At 44.8% G+C, this 26,061-nt stretch overlaps 1 protein-coding gene across 1 annotated transcript; it reads right to left on the reverse strand.

The window, feature by feature from the left end:
* Positions 1-9,192: 9,192 nt before the first annotated feature.
* LOC118965020 (collagen alpha-1(I) chain-like) lies at positions 9,193-23,079 on the reverse strand. Its single transcript, XM_036981740.1, has 5 exons — positions 22,878-23,079; positions 22,476-22,654; positions 11,220-12,484; positions 10,165-10,776; positions 9,193-10,120 (listed from the first exon to the last, which is right to left on the reverse strand). The coding sequence occupies exons 1-5, from the start codon at positions 23,077-23,079 to the stop codon at positions 9,193-9,195; spliced, it is 3,186 nt and encodes a 1,061-aa protein (XP_036837635.1).
* Positions 23,080-26,061: the final 2,982 nt, after the last annotated feature.

The raw sequence follows: 26,061 nt of genomic DNA on the forward strand, positions 1-26,061 counted from the left end.
TTCTACATATGAAATTAGTAAAACAGTATGTAAACATTATTAAAGTGACCAGAGATTCCATGTCTATGTATATACGGCAGCAGCCTCTAAGGTGCAGGGTTGAGTAACTGGGTGGTAGCCGGCTAGTGATGGCTATTTAACAGTCTGATGGCCTTGAGATAGAAGCTGTTTTTCAGTCTCTCCATCCCAGCTTTGATGCACCTGTACTGACTTCTCCTTCTGGATGATAGCGGGGTGAACAGGCCGTGGCTCAGGTGGTTGTTGTCCTTGATGATCTTTTTGACCTTCCTGGACATCAGATGCTGTAGGTGTCCTGAAGGACAGGCAGTGTGCCCCCGGTTGGTTGGTTCGTGACCACTGCTTTAGGCCTATATCTTGAACTGTACTGTATGAAATGAATAGCTCACCTTGAATAAGCAAACGCTACTGTATAGGCATTCAGGAATGAAAACATGAATCATTATACATAATACCACTCCTAGGCTTGGTGTTGAAGATGTAGATTATGTCATCATAGTCAAAAGAGCCACTGAGTTCGCTTTCAAAGGACAACAGGTTAGATGGTTAAGATGTGCAGTCAGCATTCAAGGTCTGGATGCTATGATATGGACTGTAGTGGAGAAGTGTCTGTCAACACTACATGAAGTCAATCGGAAGGGTGATGGCCCTTAGTAGTCTATTGATGTTAGGGAAAATGTCAGGGCTGCAGTTGTCCAACATTTCAATAAGGGATGGGAATTCCTGACCTCCCACCATTTTCCAAAGCAACTTTAATTCAGCATCCTCAACAGAGATATCCCACTGGGCATACATTGGTTGAATCAACGTTGTTACAACATAATTTCAACCAAATTATGTTAAACCAATGTCGAATAGACGTTGAATTGACATCTGTGCCCAAAGGGATAATATTGATTGCATGGGGCCAGCAGTGATTATTTCAGTTCAAAAGTCCTAGACCCAGGAAGACAGGCCGCTGCTGGTCTCATTCTTCCATATTAATCCTTCTGGAACCGGGTGTGCAGCTCATATGATATTTGGATACGAATGAAAAAAAATCCTAAACGTTGCACTTGTTAAGGGCCTCTTCACTATCCCTGCCTCCACATAGTGCTATGACCTGTTCAGCGCATATCATAACAATGTCCAGAACCCCTTTGACAATTCCTCTCTACAAATTAATATTCCATGTCCTCGCGGTTAAGTTGGTTTAAAATATTACCCCTGGCTTTGATTACGATGGCTTGCACTGTATGCTTCAAATGTACAGTATCCACTGAAAAAGAGTGGGGTTTGCTATCCTGGTGTTTGAAGCGTGCCTCGTGAATGTGCTTCCAATCCTTATATCTGTCTCTCACAAATGAACATTCCATAGTGGCCTCGGGGAAATGTCTACACATTCTACAGAAAACATCATCCCCTGTCAAACTGTCTTCCAGCCAATAAAACTGCCATACCACTTCCATTGATCACTTTTGTGGGGAACATTCACATTTTTGGTTGTGTGGGTGGTTTGTCAACTGCAGCCAAATCCACAGGTGGACTCGTGATGGCATGCTCACTGTGATGATCTGGGCTGTGGAAGTCGAAGCAGTAGCCATGCTAATCTCCTATGGGCTTCCGCTGACATGCTAGCTACCTCATGGGCTGATGACGTCTCTGGTGGCTTGAGCTCTCTGGTGGCTCGACGCTGGTGGCTCGACTCTGGTGGCTCGACGCTGGTGGCTCGACTCTGGTGGCTTGACGCTGGTGGCCGACAGAGGTAGTGGAGCAGGTGCTGTGTCTTCATCCATCCGTGGCTTTTTGAAAAGTGTCATTCGTTTTTTAATAACTTGTGACCTGCTAGCTAGTGCTAGTTTGCATTAGCAAACAATTGCAGAGGGTCAAAACAATTTGCGCATAGTGTGTGTGTGGTGGGGGGGATTAGTGGTACCATATGATTATGATTACTATATGACCAATTAGATCCCATTAACCTATGGCATTTCAATACTTCTGATTAGTCAAGAGACAATATAAACAACAAATCAAATTATTATTTATTTATTATTTATAAAAAATCTATATTTTAAGCCAGCCCAGTTTGGTGGGCCAATGTTCAGTCTGGCCCTGTTGTGGCTTCACCTCTGTTTTAATAATGTCATAATATTGTACTGTCTTTATAGTGTTTGATTAGTAGAACTTTGTGTATTTGTTTTCATGAAGGACAGGGTGTGTATGTATTTTTCTGGCTGGGTTAAGCGGTACTCTTTACTGAAACTGTGCTCTGGGTTTGCTGTGTGGTGCAGTGCAGTGCTGAGCCTCCTGCTGTTTAAAATACACCATCGGATAACGCTTCCAGTATTGTCCACAGGGGGCGCCAATGGTTAAGGAGTCATAGTCAGACAGCAGGTTAAAACACTCCTGCCACTGCAACACACATTTTCTCTGCTCTTTCAATTACGTTTTCAGTCAAAGTCAGACTGAGATCACAGATTCATTGAAAAGTCATATTTTCTTGATCAGAAGTAGGCCTACAGGTTTTCTGTGATAACTCAAATGGAGATAAATACATCATTAAACAGTCTGTCTTTTATTCTGTTGGGGCTGGTCAGCTGGTGTACTGTATACTCTGTCAATACTGTCTTCTCTCTGTCCTGTACCCCCTGTCTCATTAATGCTTACACTCACCACTAGATGGGCCAGTTACCCTACACAACTCACACTGTTAGTCCCTGAGTGTAATATAATGGGAGAGAGAGAGGAAATGCAGTGAACAACTATATTTATTTTATTCTAAGGAATGGCAGGATTATGATCATTTGATCCACTGGACATAACTGAAATAATTTGATGAAAGGCTGTTTTCACTGCAATTCAAAACCAATTCAGTCAGTCAGTATTTGTGAAATACACGAGGGCTATTGTATGCCACATTTTGGTTGCCTAATGGTGACTAATACTACCTAAAAATAACTGTGGTATCCAGCAGTGCTGCAGCTGAACGTGCAGAGAGAGGATGACAGGCACCATGTACTGTAGGCTGATGGACCTCTGCCAGAACAACCACTATACTCTAGAGACACTGTATAGAAATGTGAGGCGGACTCCACATGAGCAGCATAACAAACGCATCACACTGATCTGTCTGTATACAGTGTGTGTAGGAGGTCAAAGACTGTAACATGTATGAAGCTACTGATAGGAAGAGGTGTTATTGTTTCGTCTGTTATCGGGCTGGTTCATTCTGACCTTAACGAAGTGTTTATTCCAAAAATACTCTACAGACCCCTATGGCCATGTGATCACCTTTGATGAAGAACATGATTAAATTAGGTAAGTTAATGAGATATTCCCCCAAGTCCCATTCTCTCTCTGTCTATGTCTCTTTTCCCCTGTGGAGTGAATATGAATTAGTGTAAAAATGGCACTAAGTTTCTACCCCCATCAATAAAGTGTGGACTCACAGGTCCTCTCTATCTAAGCCAGTTCTCTGTCTTTCTCATAGCTGGAAAGGCACAAAGGTCATTGTGTGGTAGGTTGTTGCGGTGAATGTTGCAGTGATGAGGCAGATAAGAACGGTACATTTTCCTACCAAAGTTGAGGGCTTTTATTTGACAACGTGGAGAGTAAAGAATAGGTTGCTAAAGTACTTACAATATTTTCAAAATGATAAATAGGACGAGGCGCAACAAACTGGACTGAGATCAATTCCACAGCACTGACCTAACCCAGGCATCAATAAACCCATAGCAATTAGCAGAAGCAGCACAAGTATAGACCAACATTCCCATGTCTGGCCACAACAAGAAATTATGCATTTTACCGTGGAACATTCCGTTATATACAGTACATTTCAATGTTCACCAATTATCCCGTCTCCCCCCAACAGGTTGTGTAAAACCACAGTTTACATTGTGCTAACACACTACCGTTGGCCTGTCAAACTCTGATCATGATAAACCACTCCACAATTAACAGGTAAGCAATTGATCTACATTTCACTTAACCACACAGATTCAATTCTTAAACATGATCACTTCGTAGTTGCACATAGTTACATGAATGTAAAGAGTAACTATCTACTAGTGGAGTCGCAAAGAAAATGGCTGGCGCCAAATCTTCTTGCACAACCACAAACTCCCAATGGCCCACATTTGTTTTTCCTTCCTAATGTGATCAACAATGAAAATAACGCAGGACACTGCTGCAATTTCAAAACGTCTCTTCAATAAAAAATATGAATCTACGCCTTTCCTGCAGTCGAATGACCAAAGTGGCCTCATGGGTGGAATGTTATTAATATTTTTAATTTTATATATATATATAGAGAGATATATATATTTATTTTTTTGAAGGAGGGGGGGGGGGGGGGTAGATCAGCTTTAATATTGAAGATAGATTGTGGCTTCCATCAATCTCATTGTCTGCAGCATTTCCAATCCCCCACATATAGACTACCGTTCAAAAGTTGGGGTCACTTAGAAATGTCCTTGTTTTTAAAAGAAAAGCACATTTTTTGTCCATTAAAATAACATCAAATTGATCAGAAATACAGTGTAGACATTGTTAATGTCGTAAATGACTATTGTAGCTGGAAACGGCAGATTTATATCTATATAGGCGTACAGAGGCCCATTATCAGCAACCATCATTCCTGTGTTCCAATGGCACGTTGTGTTAGCTAATCCAAGTTTATCATTTTAAAAGGCTAATTGAGCATTAGAAAATCCTTTTGCAATTATGTTAGCACAGCTGAAAACTGTTGTGCTGATTTAAAGAAGCAATAAAACTGTCTTTCTGTAGACTAGTTGAGTATCTGGAGCATCAGCGTTTGTGGGTTCGATTACAGGCTCAAGCTGGCCAGGATCAAATAACTTTCTTCTGAAACTCATCAGTCTATTCTTGTTCTGAGAAATGAAGGCTATTCCATGCGAGAAATTGCCAAGAAACTGAAGATCTCGTACAACGCTGTGTACTAATAGAAAGAGGAGTGGGAGGCCCTGGTGCACAACTGAGCAAGAGGACAAGTATATTAGAGTGTCTACTTTGCCTCACAAGTCCTCAACTGGCAGCTTCATTAAATAGTACCCGCAAAACACCAGTCTCAACGTTAACAGTGAAGAGGCGACTGCCTAGTGTCTCTATGTTCTTTTTCCCATCTTAATCTTTTATTTTTATTGGCCAGTCTGAGATATGTTTTTTTCTTTGCAACTCTGCCTAGAAGGCCAGCATCCCGGAGTCGCCTCTTCACTGTTGACGTTGTTATTTTTAGTCCCACCCTTCAGTTCCACTCAACCCGGCAGGTAGCCGGGGCAGGAAGCCGGCAGGTAACCTAGTGGTTAGAGTGTTGGACTCGTAACTGAAAGGTTGCTAGATCAAATCCCCGAACTGACAAAGTTCTGCCCCTGAACAAGGCAGTTAACCCACTGTTCCTAGGCCATCATTGAAAATAAGAATTTGTTCTTTAATTGACTTGCCTGGTTAAATAGAGGTAAAAAATAAAAACTCCCATCTATCTCTGACACCATCCAGTTTAGATTTATATTTTATATATTTTTCAACTGCTGTGCTGTGATGTTTCACAAAACTTCTGAACCTTTATTTTCACAGTTTCAACAGATTTTAAATTTAAGTTAAACATTTTTGCTAAGAGTATTATTATATTATTCATTTGCTATTATTTAAAAAATAATAGTGCTATTTGCGGAGTTAGCTTGAGGTAAATGTTGCAATTCTTCAGCCATTCCTGAACCTGCGACCAAAATCAAGCTACATATGGACAGTACCAAAACAAATGATCTAATGATTCTTGCAGTGAAATCTGCAGAGCTGGTATGGTTGTATCCCCAATATATATATACCAATATTCTATTGGTTGCAATCATTTTTGGGAATGTTTTGAATGCAGCGTTGTTTTGTGTACCAGGTCATTGTGTACCAGTTCATTGTGTACCAGTTCATTGAATATTTGTTCTGTCTTTTCTGGTGGCTTGTTTTTAAAATAGTAATATTTTTGAAGATTATTTCATTTTCAAATAACCGAAGGAGAGGTTGTACTCTGAATATTGGGAAAAAGGCTATTCTTAAACATGGGGTGAGACATTTTTACTAATCTGCTGGAGAACCAGTTCAGATTTAAGTATAACCTTTGTATGACTGAAGCCTTTAGTGAGAGGTCTAATGCTTTAATATTTAATCATTTCTGCCCTCTAATTCATATTCATTATAGAAATAGGTCCGTTTTAAATTTCTCTTGCTTGACGTTCCAAATAAAATGTAACATCTTTTGCTCATGTAATTTAAAAAACAGGTCACTAGGTGTAGGCAAGGCCATAAGCAAATATGTAAACTGGGATATGACTAAATAGTTAATCAAGGTGATTTTTTTTCTCACAAATTGACAGGTGTTTTCCTTTCCATGGTGGCGAGTATGTCCACTTCACCGTCCGACCATTTTATTGGTAAACTACACAGTAATGTAAAACTTGTATTTCTTAGTGATCTAATACGTAATACGTAGTGACCTAATACTTATCATAATTTGGTTGTAATCCAGAGAGGTTAGAAACATCATCTAGATCCTCTATGAGGCTGTGGATCCAGATTGTGGTTTTAAAAGAACACATGAATGACACCTTTGTTTCTAGACCATGGATTTCTAGCCCCTTCATATTATTGTTGGCTCTGATTTTAATAGCTAACATATTCAATGTGAACAGACTCCTCAGTTTCCAGGAAATCTGCCAGTGTTTTAATGTCCCAGGTTCATCGTTTTGTCTTTACCTTCAACTCCGCCTATCCATGCAAGCCTATGGGGTCCCCTGGGGAGCAGAACTAGTAGTACACCCATTGGTCAAACTTCTAACGGACAGACGCCCCTCAAAAATAGTTGTTTCTGATAACTGTAGTCAATTAATTATAGCAGCTCAAAAACCATTAACTCTATCCACTTTATGGATTTTACACTTGATGACAGACAAATAAATTGGGAGACAGTATGAAAAAATATATGTGGCTCATCTAGAAACCCCAATCACCAATGAATGAATATATTTCTTTGCCATAGAACCTACCACCTCAAAAAAGACAACATGGGCATTAGTCCATCGCCATTATGTGAGTTCTGCACCACAGGGGACCTTGGTACTTTTAAGCATGTCCTGTGGAAATGCCAGGAGGTGGTTGAATTCTGGGGGAAAGTTAACAATGTCATCTCTGTACTTATAGATAAAATAATGTCATTAGATCCAATAGTGATGTTGCTCTGTGATGACTCTGATTGGCACTTGTCAGAACGCCAACGGAGAGTGTGGTTGGCAGGAACCACAGCTGCTGAGAAAATGATTGTACCAAGGTGGATTCCACCTCATCAGTTACCATTGCAACAATGGCTGCTCACATTTAAGGAAATTGTACTTGTGAAGCTCTCCATGGCCAGGATCCACAGGGCCAAGGTGTCCACTCTCCACGGCCAGGATCCACAGGGCCAAGGTGTCCACTCTCCACGGCCAGGATCCACAGGGCCAAGGTGTCCACTCTCCACGGCCAGGATCCACAGGGCCAAGGTGTCCACTCTCCACGGCCAGGATCCACAGGGCCAAGGTGTCCACTCTCCACGGCCAGGATCCACAGGGCCAAGGTGTCCACTCTCCACGGCCAGGATCCACAGGGCCAAGGTGTCCACTCTGGACACTTGGAAAAAATCAGCGGTGGACATTTCTGAACTCTTAACCAATGGGCCTTTACACCCATGAATGTGCATCAATCATTTGGCAATAAGAGGCTAATTTATTTATCTAATTCATTTTTTTACCTCAAGTATTTATTATTTCAATTCATAGGATTCATACAATAGATTTACAGATCTTAGAGGATCTTTATATTTACCACTTGAGTCTTGTTTCAGTAATAATGAAATCAGACCCTGTTGAGTGTCTGATAATCTACCATTTTATAGTAGTGGCTAAAACATGCAAATAACAGTCCTCTGAGTACATCAAAAAAGGTTTGGTATACCTCAGCAAATAAAAAAAAATTATAAAACAAAATAAAAAATGTCCGTTGTTTCTATGTCAAAAGGTTTTGTTATATTTCAGTTTTCTGTGATGTATATAAAGTGTCATATTGGGATGCAAAATGGAATACATTTCAACTCTATATCTGACATGGTACAGGTGTCTTCTTTTTTTAAGCCCATAACCATGTGTGTGAGGTGTATACTTTTGTTTCAAAGTAGTTTTGTTTAAGACTAGCAAGAAACACTCTGTGTGACACTGATTTTATTTATTATTTTATAACTTTTTATTTAACCTTTATTTACCTAGGCAAGTCCAGTTAAACATTCATTCTTATTTACAATGACGGCCTACCCCGGCGACACTGGACCAATTGTGCGCCGCCCTACGGGACTCCCAATCACGGCCGGATGTGATACAGCTTGGATTCAAACCAGGGACTGTAGTGACGCTTCTTGCACTGAGATGCAGTGCCTTAGACCGCTGCGCCACTTGGGAGCCACTGCAGTAAAAGGTTCATGACTGATTTAGCAACCCTACAGTACATGTTTACAGGTCAGTTTTCCTAACCACTAACCCCACTCTCTCTGGATAATTTTTTTAAATGTTGTATTTTGTCATTTAGCAGACACTTAGCGAGAGAGACTTACATAAGTTCATTCATCTTAAGATAGCTAAATGAGACAACATATCACAATCATAGCAAGTACATTTTCCCTCAACATTGTAGTGATCAGAAAAGTCAGTGCCAGTAAGAGAGGGAATTGGTTCTCTATGGCTGCACGAACGCTGTATTATTTCAGTCTTGTTAACTTGTGACTGATTGACAGTATCCTATGTGTCATGCTAAACTATGAACCATCACCCTGCTGGGCTTGACTGGGTGTGATATTGATGTTGTGTTCTCTCTTTCTCTCTGTAGGGCAGAACTGGTTGTGCATGTGTGAGGGCCTGTCACGTTGTGGCCTGTGTTTTAACAGGGCCAGTGGAGCGGTTAATGTGCTGGCGGTGCTAGCCATCACGTTGAAGGAGGGCAGCAGCGTGCTCTCTCCCAACAGGGCAACACAACCTGTCCCTCTCTGGCCTAGCCTCAGTCCTGTTCCCCTCAGCCACAGCCTCAGTCCTGTGCCCTCAGCCACAGCCTCAGTCCTGTCCCCCTCAGCCACAGTCCTGTCCCCCTCAGCCACAGCCTCAGTCATGTCCCCCTCAGCCACAGCCTCAGTCCTGTCCCCCTCAGCCACAGCCTCAGTCCTGTCCCCCTCAGCCACAGGCTCAGTCCTGTCCCCCTCAGCCACAGCCTCAGTCCTTTCCCCTCAGCCACAGCCTCAGTCCTGTCCCCCTCAGCCACAGTCTCAGTCCTTTTCCCCTCAGCCACAGCCTCATTCCTGTCCTCCTCTGCTCCAGACTCAGTTCTGTCCCCCTCTGCTCCAGACTCAGTTCTGTTCCCCTCTACCCCAGACTCAGTTCTGTCCCCCTCTGCTCCAGACTCAGTCCTGTCCCCCTCTGCCCCAGACTCAGTTCTGTCCCCCTCTGCCCCAGACTCAGTTCTGTCCCCCTCTGCCCCAGACTCAGTGCTGTCCCCCTCTGCCCCAGACTCAGTGCTGTCCCCCTCTGCCCCAGACTCAGTGCTGTCCCCCTCTGCCCCAGACTCAGTGCTGTCCCCCTCTGCCCCAGACTCAGTGCTGTCCCCCTCTGCCCCAGACTCAGTTCTGTCCCCCTCTGCCCCAGACTCAGTTCTGTCCCCCTCTGCCCCAGACTCAGTTCTGTCCCCCTCAGCCACAGCCTCAGTCCTGTCCCCCTCATCCACAGCCTCAGTCCTGTCCCCCTCAGCCACAGCCTCAGTCCTGTCCCCCTCAGCCACAGCCTCAGTCCTGTCCCCCTCAGCCACAGTCTCAGTCCTTTTCCCCTCAGCCACAGCCTCATTCCTGTCCTCCTCTGCTCCAGACTCAGTTCTGTCCTTCTCTACCCCAGACTCAGTTCTGTCCCCCTCAGCCACAGCCTCAGTCCTGTCCCCCTCAGCCTCAGTCCTGTCCCCCTCATTCACAGCCTCAGTCCTGTCCCCCTCAGCCTCAGTCCTGTCCCCCTCAGCCTCAGTCCTGTTCCCCTCAGCCACAGCCTCAGTTCTGTTCCCATCAGCCACAGTCTCAGTCCTGTCCCCCTCAGCCACAGCCTCAGTCCTTTCCCCTTAGCCCCAGACTCAGTTCTGTCCCCCTCTGCCCCAGACTCAGTGCTGTCCCCCTCTGCCCCAGACTCAGTGCTGTCCCCCTCTGCCCCAGACTCAGTGCTGTCCCCCTCTGCCCCAGACTCAGTGCTGTCCCCCTCTGCCCCAGACTCAGTGCTGTCCCCCTCTGCCCCAGACTCAGTTCTGTCCCCCTCTGCCCCAGACTCAGTTCTGTCCCCCTCTGCCCCAGACTCAGTTCTGTCCCCCTCAGCCACAGCCTCAGTCCTGTCCCCCTCATCCACAGCCTCAGTCCTGTCCCCCTCAGCCACAGCCTCAGTCCTGTCCCCCTCAGCCACAGCCTCAGTCCTGTCCCCCTCAGCCACAGTCTCAGTCCTTTTCCCCTCAGCCACAGCCTCATTCCTGTCCTCCTCTGCTCCAGACTCAGTTCTGTCCTTCTCTACCCCAGACTCAGTTCTGTCCCCCTCAGCCACAGCCTCAGTCCTGTCCCCCTCAGCCTCAGTCCTGTCCCCCTCATTCACAGCCTCAGTCCTGTCCCCCTCAGCCTCAGTCCTGTCCCCCTCAGCCTCAGTCCTGTTCCCCTCAGCCACAGCCTCAGTTCTGTTCCCATCAGCCACAGTCTCAGTCCTGTCCCCCTCAGCCACAGCCTCAGTCCTTTCCCCTTAGCCACAGCCTCAGTCCTGTCCCCCTCAGCCACAGCCTCAGTCCTGTCCCCCTCAGCCACAGCCTCAGTCCTGTCCCCCTCAGCCACAGCCTCAGTCCTTTCCCCTCAGCCACAGCCTCAGTCCTTTCCCCTTAGCCACAGCCTCAGTCCTGTTCCCCTCAGCCACAGCCTCAGTTCTGTTCCCCTCAGCCACAGTCTCAGTCCTGTCCCCCTCAGCCACAGCCTCAGTCCTTTCCCCTTAGCCACAGCCTCAGTCCTGTCCCCCTCAGCCACAGCCTCAGTCCTGTCCCCCTCAGCCACAGCCTCAGTCCTGTCCCCCTCAGCCACAGCCTCAGTCCTTTCCCCTCAGCCACAGCCTCAGTCCTTTCCCCTCAGCCACAGCCTCAGTCCTGTCCCCCTCAGCCACAGCCTCAGTCCTGTCCCCCTCAGCCACAGTCTCAGTCCTGTCCCCCTCAGCCACAGCCTCAGTCCTTTCCCCTCAGCCACAGCCTCAGTCCTGTCCCCCTCAGCCACAGTCTCAGTCCTTTTCCCCTCAGCCACAGCCTCATTCCTGTCCTCCTCTGCTCCAGACTCAGTTCTGTCCTTCTCTACCCCAGACTCAGTTCTGTCCCCCTCTGCTCCAGACTCAGTTCTGTTCCCCTCTACCCCAGACTCAGTTCTGTCCCCCTCTGCTCCAGACTCAGTTCTGTCCCCCTCTGCCCCAGACTCAGTTCTGTTCCCCTCTACCCCAGACTCAGTTCTGTCCTCCTCTGCTCCAGACTCAGTTCTGTCCTTCTCTACCCCAGACTCAGTCCTGTCCTTCTCTGCCCCAGACTCAGTTCTGTCCCCCTCTGCTCCAGACTCAGTTCTGTCCTTCTCTACCCCAGACTCAGTTCTGTCCCCCTCTGCTCCAGACTCAGTCCTGTCCCCCTCTGCCCCAGACTCAGTTCTGTCCCCCTCTGCCCCAGACTCAGTTCTGTTCCCCTCTACCCCAGACTCAGTTCTGTCCTCCTCTGCTCCAGACTCAGTTCTGTCCTTCTCTACCCCAGACTCAGTTCTGTCCTTCTCTGCCCCAGACTCAGTTCTGTCCCCCTCTGCTCCAGACTCAGTTCTGTCCTTCTCTACCCCAGACTCAGTTCTGTCCCCCTCTGCTCCAGACTCAGTCCTGTCCCCCTCTGCCCCAGACTCAGTTCTGTCCCCCTCTGCCCCAGACTCAGTTCTGTCCCCCTCTGCCCCAGACTCAGTGCTGTCCCCCTCTGCCCCAGACTCAGTGCTGTCCCCCTCTGCCCCAGACTCAGTGCTGTCCCCCTCTGCCCCAGACTCAGTGCTGTCCCCCTCTGCCCCAGACTCAGTGCTGTCCCCCTCTGCCGCAGACTCAGTTCTGTCCCCCTCTGCCCCAGACTCAGTTCTGTCCCCCTCTGCCCCAGACTCAGTTCTGTCCCCCTCTGCCCCAGACTCAGTGCTGTCCCCCTCAGTCCCAGACTCAGTGCTGTCCCCCTCTGCCCCAGACTCAGTGCTGTCCCCCTCTGCCGCAGACTCAGTTCTGTCCCCCTCTGCCCCAGACTCAGTTCTGTCCCCTTCTGCCCCAGACTCAGTTCTGTCCCCCTCTGCCCCAGACTCAGTGCTGTCCCCCTCAGTCCCAGACTCAAACCTAGGTAGGACCATCTAACCACAGGTACAAACCACATAGACAATGCTCGGTGTAATCGTAGCTTCTCAACTTGGTTATATCGAATGATCGTGTGATATATTGTGTGTCAGGACGTAATGTGCTGGTGAGGCTTCTCCTCCTCGGGGTCAGGACAGTGGGTAGTGGTTCAGTCTGAGATGGTCAGGGTACATTAAGTGGTTACTCTATAAACATGAAGGGCTATTAGCTCAGAGAAAACACAGCACACAACTTACTCATGTTTGGGGCTGTAGTAATTTGCCTCCATGTTTTCCAATACCTGTAATCTATTGTGTGACAGACAATGTGTGCGTCTGCCTGGTGCTGTGTGAATGAGAGTGATGTGAACAGACAGAAGACAGTAACACCAGTCCTGTTCATTTGTATGCTGCTGTAGAATAGTGAGCTGATATCAGGTGAGGGGATGCCTTTGCAGGAGAAAGGGAGGTAGAGAGAGAGAGAGAGAGAGAGAGAGAGAGAGAGAGAGAGAGAGAGAGAGAGAGAGAGAGAGAGAGAGTGAGAGAGAGAGAGAGAGATACTGGCATGAATTGAGGAGGGATGTAGTAGCACAATGTGAGGGTTCAACGTTTGAAAGATCTTAAAGCATATCCTTGACACTACATAAAGATGTAATTCACGTGAGGAACGTCATTTTCCTTCTCTAAGGAATAAGTCGTATGCACATTTGGTACAGCATCGTTTATCATTCTGTAGTAATGGAAAAAAATGTTGGTAGATGGTAAGAAATTCAGAGAATGAGAGAGAAGAGAAGGAGAGAGAGATAAAGAGAAGGAGAGAGCAAGAGAGAGAATGTCAATAATGATGGTGCGATGGCATCCTGTGTTTGTGCCAATGACGTCGCACAAACCTCCAGAGGTCCGTACCACAGGACAGTCTGAGAGAATGACGAAGGAAACAAAAAAACTCTTCTACTGAATTGAATTGCTACATTCCCTTTCTCCCCCTCCTGCTCTCTCCTTCTCTCTATTCCCTGCGGTAATAGTTAATTTGCTCTGAAAATACAGAAAGACCATAGTTCTCTCCATCTCTGTGTGTGTGCATGTATGTTGTTTTACATACGTATGTACTGTATTTGTGTGTTGTTTTACGTATGTATGTACTGTATTTGTGTGTTGTTTTACATATGTATGTATGTACTGTATTTGTGTGTTGTTTTACATATGTATGTACTGTATTTGTGTGTTGTTTTACATATGTATGTATGTACTGTATTTGTGTGTTGTTTTACATATGTATGTACTGTATTTGTGTGTTGTTTTACGTATGTATGTACTGTATTTGTGTGTTGTTTTACATATGTATGTACTGTATTTGTGTGTTGTTTTACGTATGTATGTACTGTATTTGTGTGTTGTTTTACATATGTATGTATGTACTGTATTTGTGTGTTGTTTTACATATGTATGTACTGTATTTGTGTGTTGTTTTACATATGTATGTACTGTATTTGTGTGTTGTTTTACGTATGTATGTACTGTATTTGTGTGTTGTTTTACGTATGTATGTACTGTATTTGTGTGTTGTTTTACATATGTATGTACTGTATTTGTGTGTTGTTTTACGTATGTATGTACTGTATTTGTGTGTTGTTTTACGTATGTATGTACTGTATTTGTGTGTTGTTTTACATATGTATGTACTGTATTTGTGTGTTGTTTTACATATGTATGTACTGTATTTGTGTGTTGTTTTACGTATGTATGTACTGTATTTGTGTGTTGTTTTACATATGTATGTATGTACTGTATTTGTGTGTTGTTTTACGTATGTATGTACTGTATTTGTGTGTTGTTTTACATATGTATGTATGTACTGTATTTGTGTGTTGTTTTACATATGTATGTACTGTATTTGTGTGTTGTTTTACATATGTATGTACTGTATTTGTGTGTTGTTTTACGTATGTATGTACTGTATTTGTGTGTTGTTTTACGTATGTATGTACTGTATTTGTGTGTTGTTTTACATATGTATGTACTGTATTTGTGTGTTGTTTTACGTATGTATGTACTGTATTTGTGTGTTGTTTTACGTATGTATGTACTGTATTTGTGTGTTGTTTTACATATGTATGTACTGTATTTGTGTGTTGTTTTACATATGTATGTACTGTATTTGTGTGTTGTTTTACGTATGTATGTACTGTATTTGTGTGTTGTTTTACATATGTATGTATGTACTGTATTTGTGTGTTGTTTTACGTATGTATGTACTGTATTTGTGTGTTGTTTTACGTATGTATGTACTGTATTTGTGTGTTGTTTTACATATGTATGTACTGTATTTGTGTGTTGTTTTACATATGTATGTACTGTATTTGTGTGTTGTTTTACGTATGTATGTACTGTATTTGTGTGTTGTTTTACGTATGTATGTACTGTATTTGTGTGTTGTTTTACGTATGTATGTACTGTATTTGTGTGTTGTTTTACATATGTATGTACTGTATTTGTGTGTTGTTTTACATATGTATGTACTGTATTTGTGTGTTGTTTTACGTATGTATGTATGTACTCTATTTGTGTGTTGTTTTACGTATGTATGTACTGTATTTGTGTGTTGTTTTACGTATGTATGTACTGTATTTGTGTGTTGTTTTACATATGTATGTACTGTATTTGTGTGTTGTTTTACATATGTATGTACTGTATTTGTGTGTTGTTTTACGTATGTATGTATGTACTGTATTTGTGTGTTGTTTTACGTATGTATGTACTGTATTTGTGTGTTGTTTTACGTATGTATGTACTGTATTTGTGTGTTGTTTTACATATGTATGTACTGTATTTGTGTGTTGTTTTACGTATGTATGTATGTACTGTATTTGTGTGTTGTTTTACATATGTATGTACTGTATTTGTGTGTTGTTTTACGTATGTATGTACTGTATTTGTGTGTTGTTTTACATATGTATGTACTGTATTTGTGTGTTGTTTTACATATGTATGTACTGTATTTGTGTGTTGTTTTACGTATGTATGTACTGTATTTGTGTGTTGTTTTACGTATGTATGTACTGTATTTGTGTGTTGTTTTACGTATGTATGTACTGTATTTGTGTGTTGTTTTACATATGTATGTACTGTATTTGTGTGTTGTTTTACATATGTATGTACTGTATTTGTGTGTTGTTTTACGTACGTATGTACTGTATTTGTGTGTTGTTTTACATACGTATGTACTGTATTTGTGTGTTGTTTTACGTATGTATGTACTGTATTTGTGTGTTGTTTTACGTATGTATGTACTGTATTTGTGTGTTGTTTTACGTATGTATGTACTGTATTTGTGTGTTGTTTTACATACGTATGTACTGTATTTGTGTGTTGTTTTACGTAGGTATGTATGTACTCTATTTGTGTGTTGTTTTACGTATGTATGTACTGTATTTGTGTGTTGTTTTACGTATGTATGTACTGTATTTGTGTGTTGTTTTACGTATGTATGTACTGTATTTGTGTGTTGTTTTACATATGTATGTACTGTATTTGTGTGTTGTTTTACATATGTATGTACTGTATTTGTGTGTTGTTTTACGTATGTATGTACTGTATTTGTGTGTTGTTTTACGTATGTATGTACTGTATTTGTGTGTTGTTTTACATATGTATGTACTGTATTTGTGTGTTGTTTTACATATGTATGTACTGTATTTGTGTGTTGTTTTACGTATGTATGTACTGCATTTGTGTGTTGTTTTACGTATGTATGTACTGTATTTGTGTGTTGTTTTACATATGTATGTACTGTATTTGTGTGTTGTTTTACGTATGTATGTACTGTATTTGTGTGCTGCGTGTGATGAAGTGAGCCAGGGAGCGAGAGATGTTAAAGGATCTTTTTTTTGCCTGCATCAGCAGCATTGCAGGGGGAGGAAAGGGAGGAAAGGGAGGGGTGATGGGTAAAGTGAGAGCAGAGGGAGCGCTAGAGAAATGACCGTAGCAATACCAGTGAACAGGTGCAGCCTTCGTCAGTCCCGCACTCTGTGTGCTAAACACACACAATCACATGAGTACAACAGGAGATTGGTGGCACCATAATTGGGGAGGACAGGCTCGTGGTAATGGCTGGAGCGGAATGGTATCAATTAAATCAACCACACGGTTTGATGCCCTTCCATTCGCTCCGTTCTAGCCATTATTATGAGCCGTCCTCCCCTCAGCAGCCTCCACTGTGCACGTTTAGACATACACACACTTTGACCATGATACAGAAAACAATAGGAGGAGCTTCTCACTCTGCTGTCCTTACAATACCCTTCTAGTGTATAGGAGAGAGAGAGAGAGAGAGATGGAGAGAGTGACCAAGGGAATGAGAAAAAGAGAGAGGGAGAGAAACCTAAGCTGGTAGCAGGCATGCTGGTGTTATTACTGTAGCTCAGAGTGTGATATAGAATGGTCTGTTATTGCTCACATAAGCACACACACACTGCACCAGCAAGCCTGCATGGGTACCAATCCTGTTCGCCGCAGCGCCCGAAGAGCAGGGAGAGAGGGAGGGGGAGCAGTAAGAGAGAGAGTAAGGGGGGAGCAACGAGAGAGAGAGAGAGGAAGAGGGAGGGGGAGCAGTGAGAGAGAGAGAGAGAGAGAGAGGAAGAGGGGGGAAGTGAGAGAGAGAGTAAGGGGGGAGCAATGAGAGAGAGAGAGGAAGAGGGAGGGAGTAGTACAGTGAGCGAGTGAGAGAGGCAGTTTTTTTAATGTTTTGGATGGGTTTTTGTCTTCCCTGGTCTCTTGGTGAGTGAGTGTGATGAAACCCAGAATGCCTGTGATGCTCAGTGATTGTCTGTAGCTCCCACAGCCCTGTCCAACGCTCTGTCCAAAACCTCCCTCCACAGACGGACAAGCAGCAGGACTATTGGAGAGGAGAGAAAAAAACAACCTGCAACAAGAAACCAAATCAATGCAGCAAGAGGGAGATTTGACTTTCACTTAAAGCGTCTATCTTTTCTTAATCTTTTCATTTTGTTAGAGGGGGTCGCAGTAGTTTCACAGGGCTGCAGAACAGCAGGGGAGGAAGAGAGAATTAGAGCCTCAAGAGAGAGGGAGAGGAAGAGAGAGAGAAAAGTGCAGCATCACCCGAATTCCCCCTGTTCTGTTCCCTTGAGGCAGAGTGTGAGCACGCTCTCTCAGACACAGCAGGGCCATACAAGGGAACACACCGGCACCATCAGCGTCAGTGTCCACCCACGGCAGGCAGGACCTCCAGCGCTGCAACCCCCCAGCCTCTCAGCCCCAGCTTCAAACCAGGACCTCGCCAGGCCTCATCAACCTTCATCTGCACCAGACAGTCGGCTCAACCAGGCTGAACCATGGCACAAGCTGCCAAACATCTCGTGAAGAACAAGGAATTAAAAATCCAGCTTGAGGCGGAGCGCCTGCTGAAGGAGGAGGAAAAGGCCAAGAAGAGGAACCGCTCGCGGGATAAAAAGCGCAAGGTAAGGGGTCTGCTCACAGGGGGTCGATGCAGCTGCATTGAACAGCACAACTTTTCTCTCCAAACAGTGCAGAGGTGGGTGTAGTAGATGGCTTATGGTGAGGTAACTGCTGTTTGACGTGGCGTGAAACTAATCTAGAGTTTTTATTTGATTTTTTTATCCCGGTGCTGAGCTAGTGCCTAGCAGCTAAATGCTGTATGACATGTGCTTGTCCTATAATGTTATGTCCCCTATCAACTGAGGTGAATGAAGCTACAGCAGCCAAGGTGATAATGGCTGGAGTCAATTTAGCTTCTTTTAGCAGTTCTCCAAATTGCATTTTTGAGTTTTTAAATTGTGTAGAAATCACATTGCAGCGTATTGTGTCAATGAGCAACATTTCACGTCCACTCTGCTCAGTGATAACTTAAAGCGGACAGGACGGAGAGAGGACATGTTTTTGTGCCCCTCTCTCTCATCCTCTTCCTTCTACCTGTCGTTGAAGAACAATGACTGCTGAGTAAGGAGTAATAATTACCTGCAGGCTTTTGGGACCTTTGCACTGCACTGGTGGCTGTTGTCATACTAAACTCTAAATCTCTGCTCCATCAATCACTGGCTGTTGGGGGTTACAGACGGACCTGTATCAGCGCAATCTGTGATTATTACTGGGATAGCTGGGAAAACCCTACTTGGCTCTTTTCACATTTCATTTAGTGTCATGAATTAAAATGAGCACTTGTCAAAGCCATCGATGAGCGTTGTTTATCATATGATAACACATTCCTCTGTGTCCTGTCTGTCTGTCTGTCTGTCTGTCTGTCTGTCTGTCTGTCTGTCTGTCTGTCTGTCTGTCTCTGTCTGTTTCTCGCTCTCGCTCTCTCTCTGTCTGTCTGTCTGTCTGTCTGTCTGTCTGTCTCTCTGTATGTATGTATGTATGTATGTATGTATGTATGTATGTATGTATGCATGCATGTATGTCTACCCCTGGGCTGGTGTCCAGCTGCGTGTATCTGCCTGTAGGACTATTCTGATGTAAACTAATCTGCTGAGGCAGTAGAGACAGAGATATTGACAGACAGACAGACAGACAGACAGACAGACAGACAGACAGGCAGTCGGCTACTAGTGTTCCTCACCCCACAGGATGCACCCAGAGGGTGCGGACATAGAGGGGACTGGGGGGAGAACGGATGCTGGGGTAGGGGTGGGTTTGTCATGCGTAGTTTGCGTATGGCTGCAGATGTATTGGGTGTGGAAAGAAAGGGTAGAAGAAAGGTCGGTATGGATTGAAGGAGTCTGAGAGGAAGAGATAATGGGGAGTGGGAGGGGGGCATGAAGGAGGGGGGTGCATGAGAGGGGCAGAGAGGATATGACTCAGACTTACCTGAGGCAGGTGTCACAGTTGAGGTTGAAAGTGACTCATGGACCTGAGAACCAATGGGCCCTCAGGCGCCCCCACCACTCAATATTTGTTTTTTGTTGTCCTCTAAAAATAGTAGGTGGAAATGCTATTTTTTCAGTTATTACTTGCTGGTCTTGTTCCACTGTTGAGTCCGCATTGTTTTTTAAATCCGTATTGGTACATGTTACAAATCATTAGGTTGTAATAGACATATGTTGCATTAAACAATACAAACATTCACGGTTAATCAGAACTAAGTCCATGTGCCCAATATTTCATTCTGTCTTTATGATTTGTTTTTGTGCTTTTGTGTGTGTGTGTGTGTGTGTGTGTGTGTGTGTGTGTGTGTGTGTGTGTGTGTGTGTGTGTGTGTGTGTGTGTGTGTGTGTGTGTGTGTGTGTGTGTGTGTGTAGCGGGCAGTGAGAGAGTAAGAAAAGGAGGGCTGTGTAGTGGAGAGGGAGAGAGACCAGCGAAGGGGGGAGAGACAGTCATTCTGGCCATGCAGCCCAACTTTGATTGAAAGTGTATTGTTACAGAGTATCCCATGTCACTTATGTAACCAGCAGCCACCCAGCTTAATAAAGTCTGTTAAATAAGTGTTGTGACCTCCCATCCCTTCCCTCCTTCTTTAACACCAGCTTAGAGGCTATCTTGGTTTCTGGAGCAGATGTTATCACAGGGGGAACTTTCTCTCTCTCTTCCTGCATTTTCCATGTTTTTTCTAGATATCCCAGTGAAGTACATTCATAATGTTATGTCTGCGGTGTCCTGTTGCTCGAGCCGTGGGCCCGGGGTTCTGAGGTTGTGTTTGTGGTGCAGACAGTAGGATTTCTTCAGGGAACATTTAAACATGATGAAAAACCCACACCCAGTAAACACTAGTCTCAGAGCAGGGTGACACTTAGGCCAGTGCTGGGTTACACAGAGGCTATGGTTGAATTTCCCACGATGGCTTCTAATCTCAGGCACGATGGCTTCTTATCTCAGGCACAATGGCTTCTTATCTCAGGCACGAGGGCTTCTTATCTCAGGCACGAAGGCTTCTTATCTCAGGCACGATGGCTTCTTATCTCAGGCACGATGGCTTCTTATCTCAGGCACAAAGCCTTCTTATCTCAGGCACGATGGCTTCTTATCTCAGGCACAAAGCCTTCTTATCTCAGGCACGATGGCTTCTTATCTCAGGCACGAAACCTTCTTATCTCAGGCACGATGGCTTCTTATCTCAGGCACGAAGCCTTCTTATCTCAGGCACGAAGCCTTCTTATCTCAGGCACGATGGCTTCTTATCTCAGGCACAAAGCCTTCTTATCTCAGGCACGATGGCTTCTTATCTCAGGCACGAAGCCTTCTTATCTCAGGCACGAAGCCTTCTTATCTCAGGCACAATGGCTTCTTATCTCAGGCACGATGGCTTCTTATCTCAGGCACGATGGCTTCTTATCTCAGGCACAAAGCCTTCTTATCTCAGGCACGATGACTTCTTATCTCAGGCACGAAGCCTTCTTATCTCAGGCACGAAGCCTTCTTATCTCAGGCACGATGGCTTCTTATCTCAGGCACGATGGCTTCTTATCTCAGGCACGATGGCTTCTTATCTCAGGCACGAAGCCTTCTTATCTCAGGCACGATGGCTTCTTGTCTCAGGCACGAAGCCTTCTTATCTCAGGCACAATGGCTTCTTATCTCAGGCACGAAGCCTTCTTATCTCAGGCACGATGGCTTCTTATCTCAGGCACGATGGCTTCTTATCTCAGTCACGATGGCTTCTTATCTCAGGCACGATGGCTTCTTATCTCAGGCACGATGGCTTCTTATCTCAGGCACGATGGCTTCTTATCTCAGGCACGATGGCTTCTTATCTCATGCACGATGGCTCGCTCACTGATAGATTTATTTATCTCTGTTCTCACCAACTCTTCCGTGGAGATATAATGCTATTCACTATTTGGCTTGTTTTTTCCCTCATGTTTGCCACTTGACACCTGTTTTTATGCGGCTGTTTCATCATCTGTCTGTGGTATCTATCTGCTCTCTGGAGTGTCCCTATTCCCTATCCTCACAGTGCCACAGTACTGGAGCAAGGTCATCTCTTCCTGGTGACAGACACTTCTCTCACTTTACTGATGGACATGCACAGACAAATGCAGACACAATCACACACACACACACACACACACACACACACACACACACACACACACACACACACACACACACACACACACACACACACACACACACACACACACACACACACGCAGAAGCAAAAACACACACATGCCCAGCAACACACACACACACTCATGCACAGTACAGTATGCACAGTAAAGTATGTGTAGAATACATGGTCGCATGTCTCGAGAACCGAAGGGGGCTTACAGCCTTCCCCCTTTGGGTTCTCCGCTGAATGTACTCCAATCCTGACACTCTATTTTAATGTTTAGAAACGTTCATCTGCACTTGTGATATCGTTTTGGAAACATAAAGCCCTCATTCCTATCACATGAAAATGATTTCACAAATGCAAAATATACACTATTGTATATGGGTTTAACTCAATTGCAGCCGACGGTATTTTTTTTAGTTACAACACTATTCTGATGTCCTTCTTCCGTTATACACAGGTGGTCACATCTGTCTTTCATTAGCAAGCGCTGTAACATGGCAATATGGCCGCGTGGGAACCCTACCCCTATAAAGTTGTGTAGTTATTTAAACATTTTTCTTCATGATTTTTTGAAAGTTATGTTCCAAAGGCTTCCAAAACCGTATTGCAAGCGAGGCATATCAACGCTTAGACAGAGCATTTGGGAAGCGTCGGTCCGTCAGGCGCTAGGCACCTTCGTGAATAGATGGTATACTGTAAGTTTAACATTACGTCTATTGAATGGGCTAGATAGTGGGTAGTGGTTCATTTTCAGAGGGTCAGGGTACATTAAGTGGTCCTGTACTGTGTCTCCTGTGCGTCTCCCCAGCCCGGTACGTCCTGTGCCAGCTCCACGCACCAGGCCTCCTGTGCGTCTCCCCAGCCCGGTACGTCCTGTGCCAGCTCCACGCACCAGGCCTCCTGTGCGTCTCCCCAGCCCGGTACGTCCTGGGCCAGCTCCACGCACCAGGCCTCCTGTGCGTCTCCCCAGCCCGGTACGTCCTGGGCCAGCTCCACGCGACGGTTGGCAGTCCAGAGCCTCAAGCGATGGTCGGCAGTCCGGAGTCTCCGGCGGCGGTCGGCAGTCCGGAGCCTCCGGCGGTGGTCGGCAGTCCGGAGCCTCTGGCGGCGGTCGGCAGTCCGGAGCCTCTGGCGGCGGTCGGCTGGTTCACAGGCAGCTACACAAAAACAAGATCCCACACAAAACAGGTGGAAAAAGGCTGCCTAAATATGATCCCCAATCAGAGACAACGATAGGCAGCTGCATCTGATTGAGAACCATACCAGGCCAACATAGAAATGCAAAAACTAGAGTACCCACCCTAGTCACACCCTGACCTAACCAAAATAGAGAATAAAAAGGAACCCCCCCCCCAAAGGTGCGGACCCTGGCCACAAAACCTGACTCTATGGAGGAGGGTCCGGGTGGGCATCTAGCCTCGGTGGCGGCTCCGGTTTGGGACGTAGATCCTGCTCTGCTCGCGGATCCCTCCGGATCGTCGCCGGGGACTCTGGACCTTGGATCATCGCCGGAGGCTCCATTACGTGGAACCGTCGCCAGAGGCTCCATACCATGGAACCGTCGCCAGAGGCTCCGGACCATGGAACCCTCGCTGGAGGCTCCGGACCGTGGAACCCTCGCCGGAGGCTCCGGACCATGGAACCCTCGCCGGAGGCTCCGGACCGTGGAACCCTCGCCGGAGGCTCCGGACCGTGGAACCCTCGCCGGAGGCTCCGGCGGCGGTCGGATAATTTTGCACACCCAATTTTTCACTTTTTGATTTGTTAAAAAAGTTTGAAATATCCAATAAATGTCGTTCCACTTCATGATTGTGTCCCACTTGTTGTTGATTCTTCACAAAAAAATACAGTTTTATATCTTTATGTTTGAAGCCTGAAATGTGGCAAAAGGTCGCAAAGTTCAAGGGGGCCGAATACTTTCGCAAGGCACTGTACATATTTTGTCAAATCCGTGGTATACCACGGCTGTCAGCCAATCAGCATTCAGGGTTCGAAACACCCCGTTCATAAAACATAATTTTTTCATGTGGGTGGTGACACACGTGGAGCAATCAGTGAGGTAGACCTCAAAAAGCCTGTTTTTACCAGAAATGGCCTACCCACTGTAGATCTGGTCACAGGTGGCCACTATGGGTTTCTTCACAGCACCCAAACCGAAAACTGATTTAATGTGTCACTCAGTTATGTATAGAGCCATGTCATCGTGTAATTCTCTGCCAACAGAGGTTACTCAGCCAAAAAGCAAGTTTTGCTTAAAAAAACAGATAAACATCTTGTATCACAGCGCCTCTCCTCTTTCTATAAACATCTTGTATCACAGCGCCTCTCCTCTTTCTATAAACATCTTGTATCACAGTGCCTCTCCTCTTTCTATAAACATCTTGTATCACAGCGCCTCTCCTCTTTCTATAAACATCTTGTATCACAGTGCCTCTCCTCTTTCTATAAACATCTTGTATCACAGCGCCTCTCCTCTTTCTATAAACATCTTGTATCACAGCGCCTCTCCTCTTTCTATAAACATCTTGTATCACAGTGCCTCTCCTCTTTCTATAAACATCTTGTATCACAGTGCCTCTCCTCTTTCTATAAACATCTTGTATCACAGCGCCTCTCTTCTTTCTATAAACATCTTGTATCACAGTGCCTCTCCTCTTTCTATAAACATCTTGTATCACAGTGCCTCGCCTCTTTCTATAAACATCTTGTATCACAGCGCCTCTCCTCTTTCTATAAACATCTTGTATCACAGCGCATCTCCTCTTTCTATAAACATCTTGTATCACAGTGCCTCTCCTCTTTCTATAAACATCTTGTATCACAGCGCCTCTCCTCTTTCTATAAACATCTTGTATCACAGTGCCTCTCCTCTTTCTATAAACATCTTGTATCACAGCGCCTCTCCTCTTTCTATAAACATCTTGTATCACAGTGCCTCTCCTCTTTCTATAAACATCTTGTATCACAGCGCCTCTCCTCTTTCTATAAACATCTTGTATCACAGCGCCTCTCCTCTTTCTATAAACATCTTGTATCACAGTGCCTCTCCTCTTTCTATAAACATCTTGTATCACAGTGCCTCTCCTCTTTCTATAAACATCTTGTATCACAGCGCCTCTCTTCTTTCTATAAACATCTTGTATCACAGTGCCTCTCCTCTTTCTATAAACATCTTGTATCACAGTGCCTCTCCTCTTTCTATAAACATCTTGTATCACAGCGCCTCTCCTCTTTCTATAAACATCTTGTATCACAGCGCCTCTCCTCTTTCTATAAACATCTTGTATCACATCTTCACATCTTGTATCACAGCACCTCTCCTCTTTCTATAAACATCTTGTATCACAGCACCTCTCCTCTTTCTATAAACATCTTGTATCACAGCGCCTCTCCTCTTTCTATAAACATCTTGTATCACAGTGCCTCTCCTCTTTCTATAAACATCTTGTATCACAGCGCCTCTCCTCTTTCTATAAACATCTTGTATCACAGTGCCTCTCCTCTTTCTATAAACATCTTGTATCACAGTGCCTCGCCTCTTTCTATAAACATCTTGTATCACAGCGCCTCTCCTCTTTCTATAAACATCTTGTATCACAGTGCCTCTCCTCTTTCTATAAACATCTTGTATCACAGTGCCTCTCCTCTTTCTATAAACATCTTGTATCACAGCGCATCTCCTCTTTCTATAAACATCTTGTATCACAGCGCCTCTCCTCTTTCTATAAACATCTTGTATCACATCTTCACATCTTGTATCACAGCACCTCTCCTCTTTCTATAAACATCTTGTATCACAGTGCCTCTCCTCTTTCTATAAACATCTTGTATCACAGTGCCTCTCCTCTTTCTATAAACATCTTGTATCACAGTGCCTCTCCTCTTTCTATAAACATCTTGTATCACAGTGCCTCTCCTCTTTCTATAAACATCTTGTATCACAGCGCCTCTCCTCTTTCTATAAACATCTTGTATCACAGTGCCTCTCCTCTTTCTATAAACATCTTGTATCACAGTGCCTCTCCTCTTTCTATAAACATCTTGTATCACAGCGCCTCTCCTCTTTCTATAAACATCTTGTATCACAGCGCCTCTCCTCTTTCTATAAACATCTTGTATCACATCTTCACATCTTGTATCACAGCACCTCTCCTCTTTCTATAAACATCTTGTATCACAGCACCTCTCCTCTTTCTATAAACATCTTGTATCACAGCGCCTCTCCTCTTTCTATAAACATCTTGTATCACAGTGCCTCTCCTCTTTCTATAAACATCTTGTATCACAGCGCCTCTCCTCTTTCTATAAACATCTTGTATCACAGTGCCTCTCCTCTTTCTATAAACATCTTGTATCACAGCGCCTCTCCTCTTTCTATAAACATCTTGTATCACAGTGCCTCTCCTCTTTCTATAAACATCTTGTATCACAGTGCCTCTCCTCTTTCTATAAACATCTTGTATCACAGCGCCTCTCCTCTTTCTATAAACATCTTGTATCACAGCGCCTCTCCTCTTTCTATAAACATCTTGTATCACATCTTCACATCTTGTATCACAGCACC

This window comes from Oncorhynchus mykiss, chromosome 6 (genome assembly GCF_013265735.2).
Source record: "Oncorhynchus mykiss isolate Arlee chromosome 6, USDA_OmykA_1.1, whole genome shotgun sequence".
NCBI classification, from domain to species: domain Eukaryota; kingdom Metazoa; phylum Chordata; class Actinopteri; order Salmoniformes; family Salmonidae; genus Oncorhynchus; species Oncorhynchus mykiss.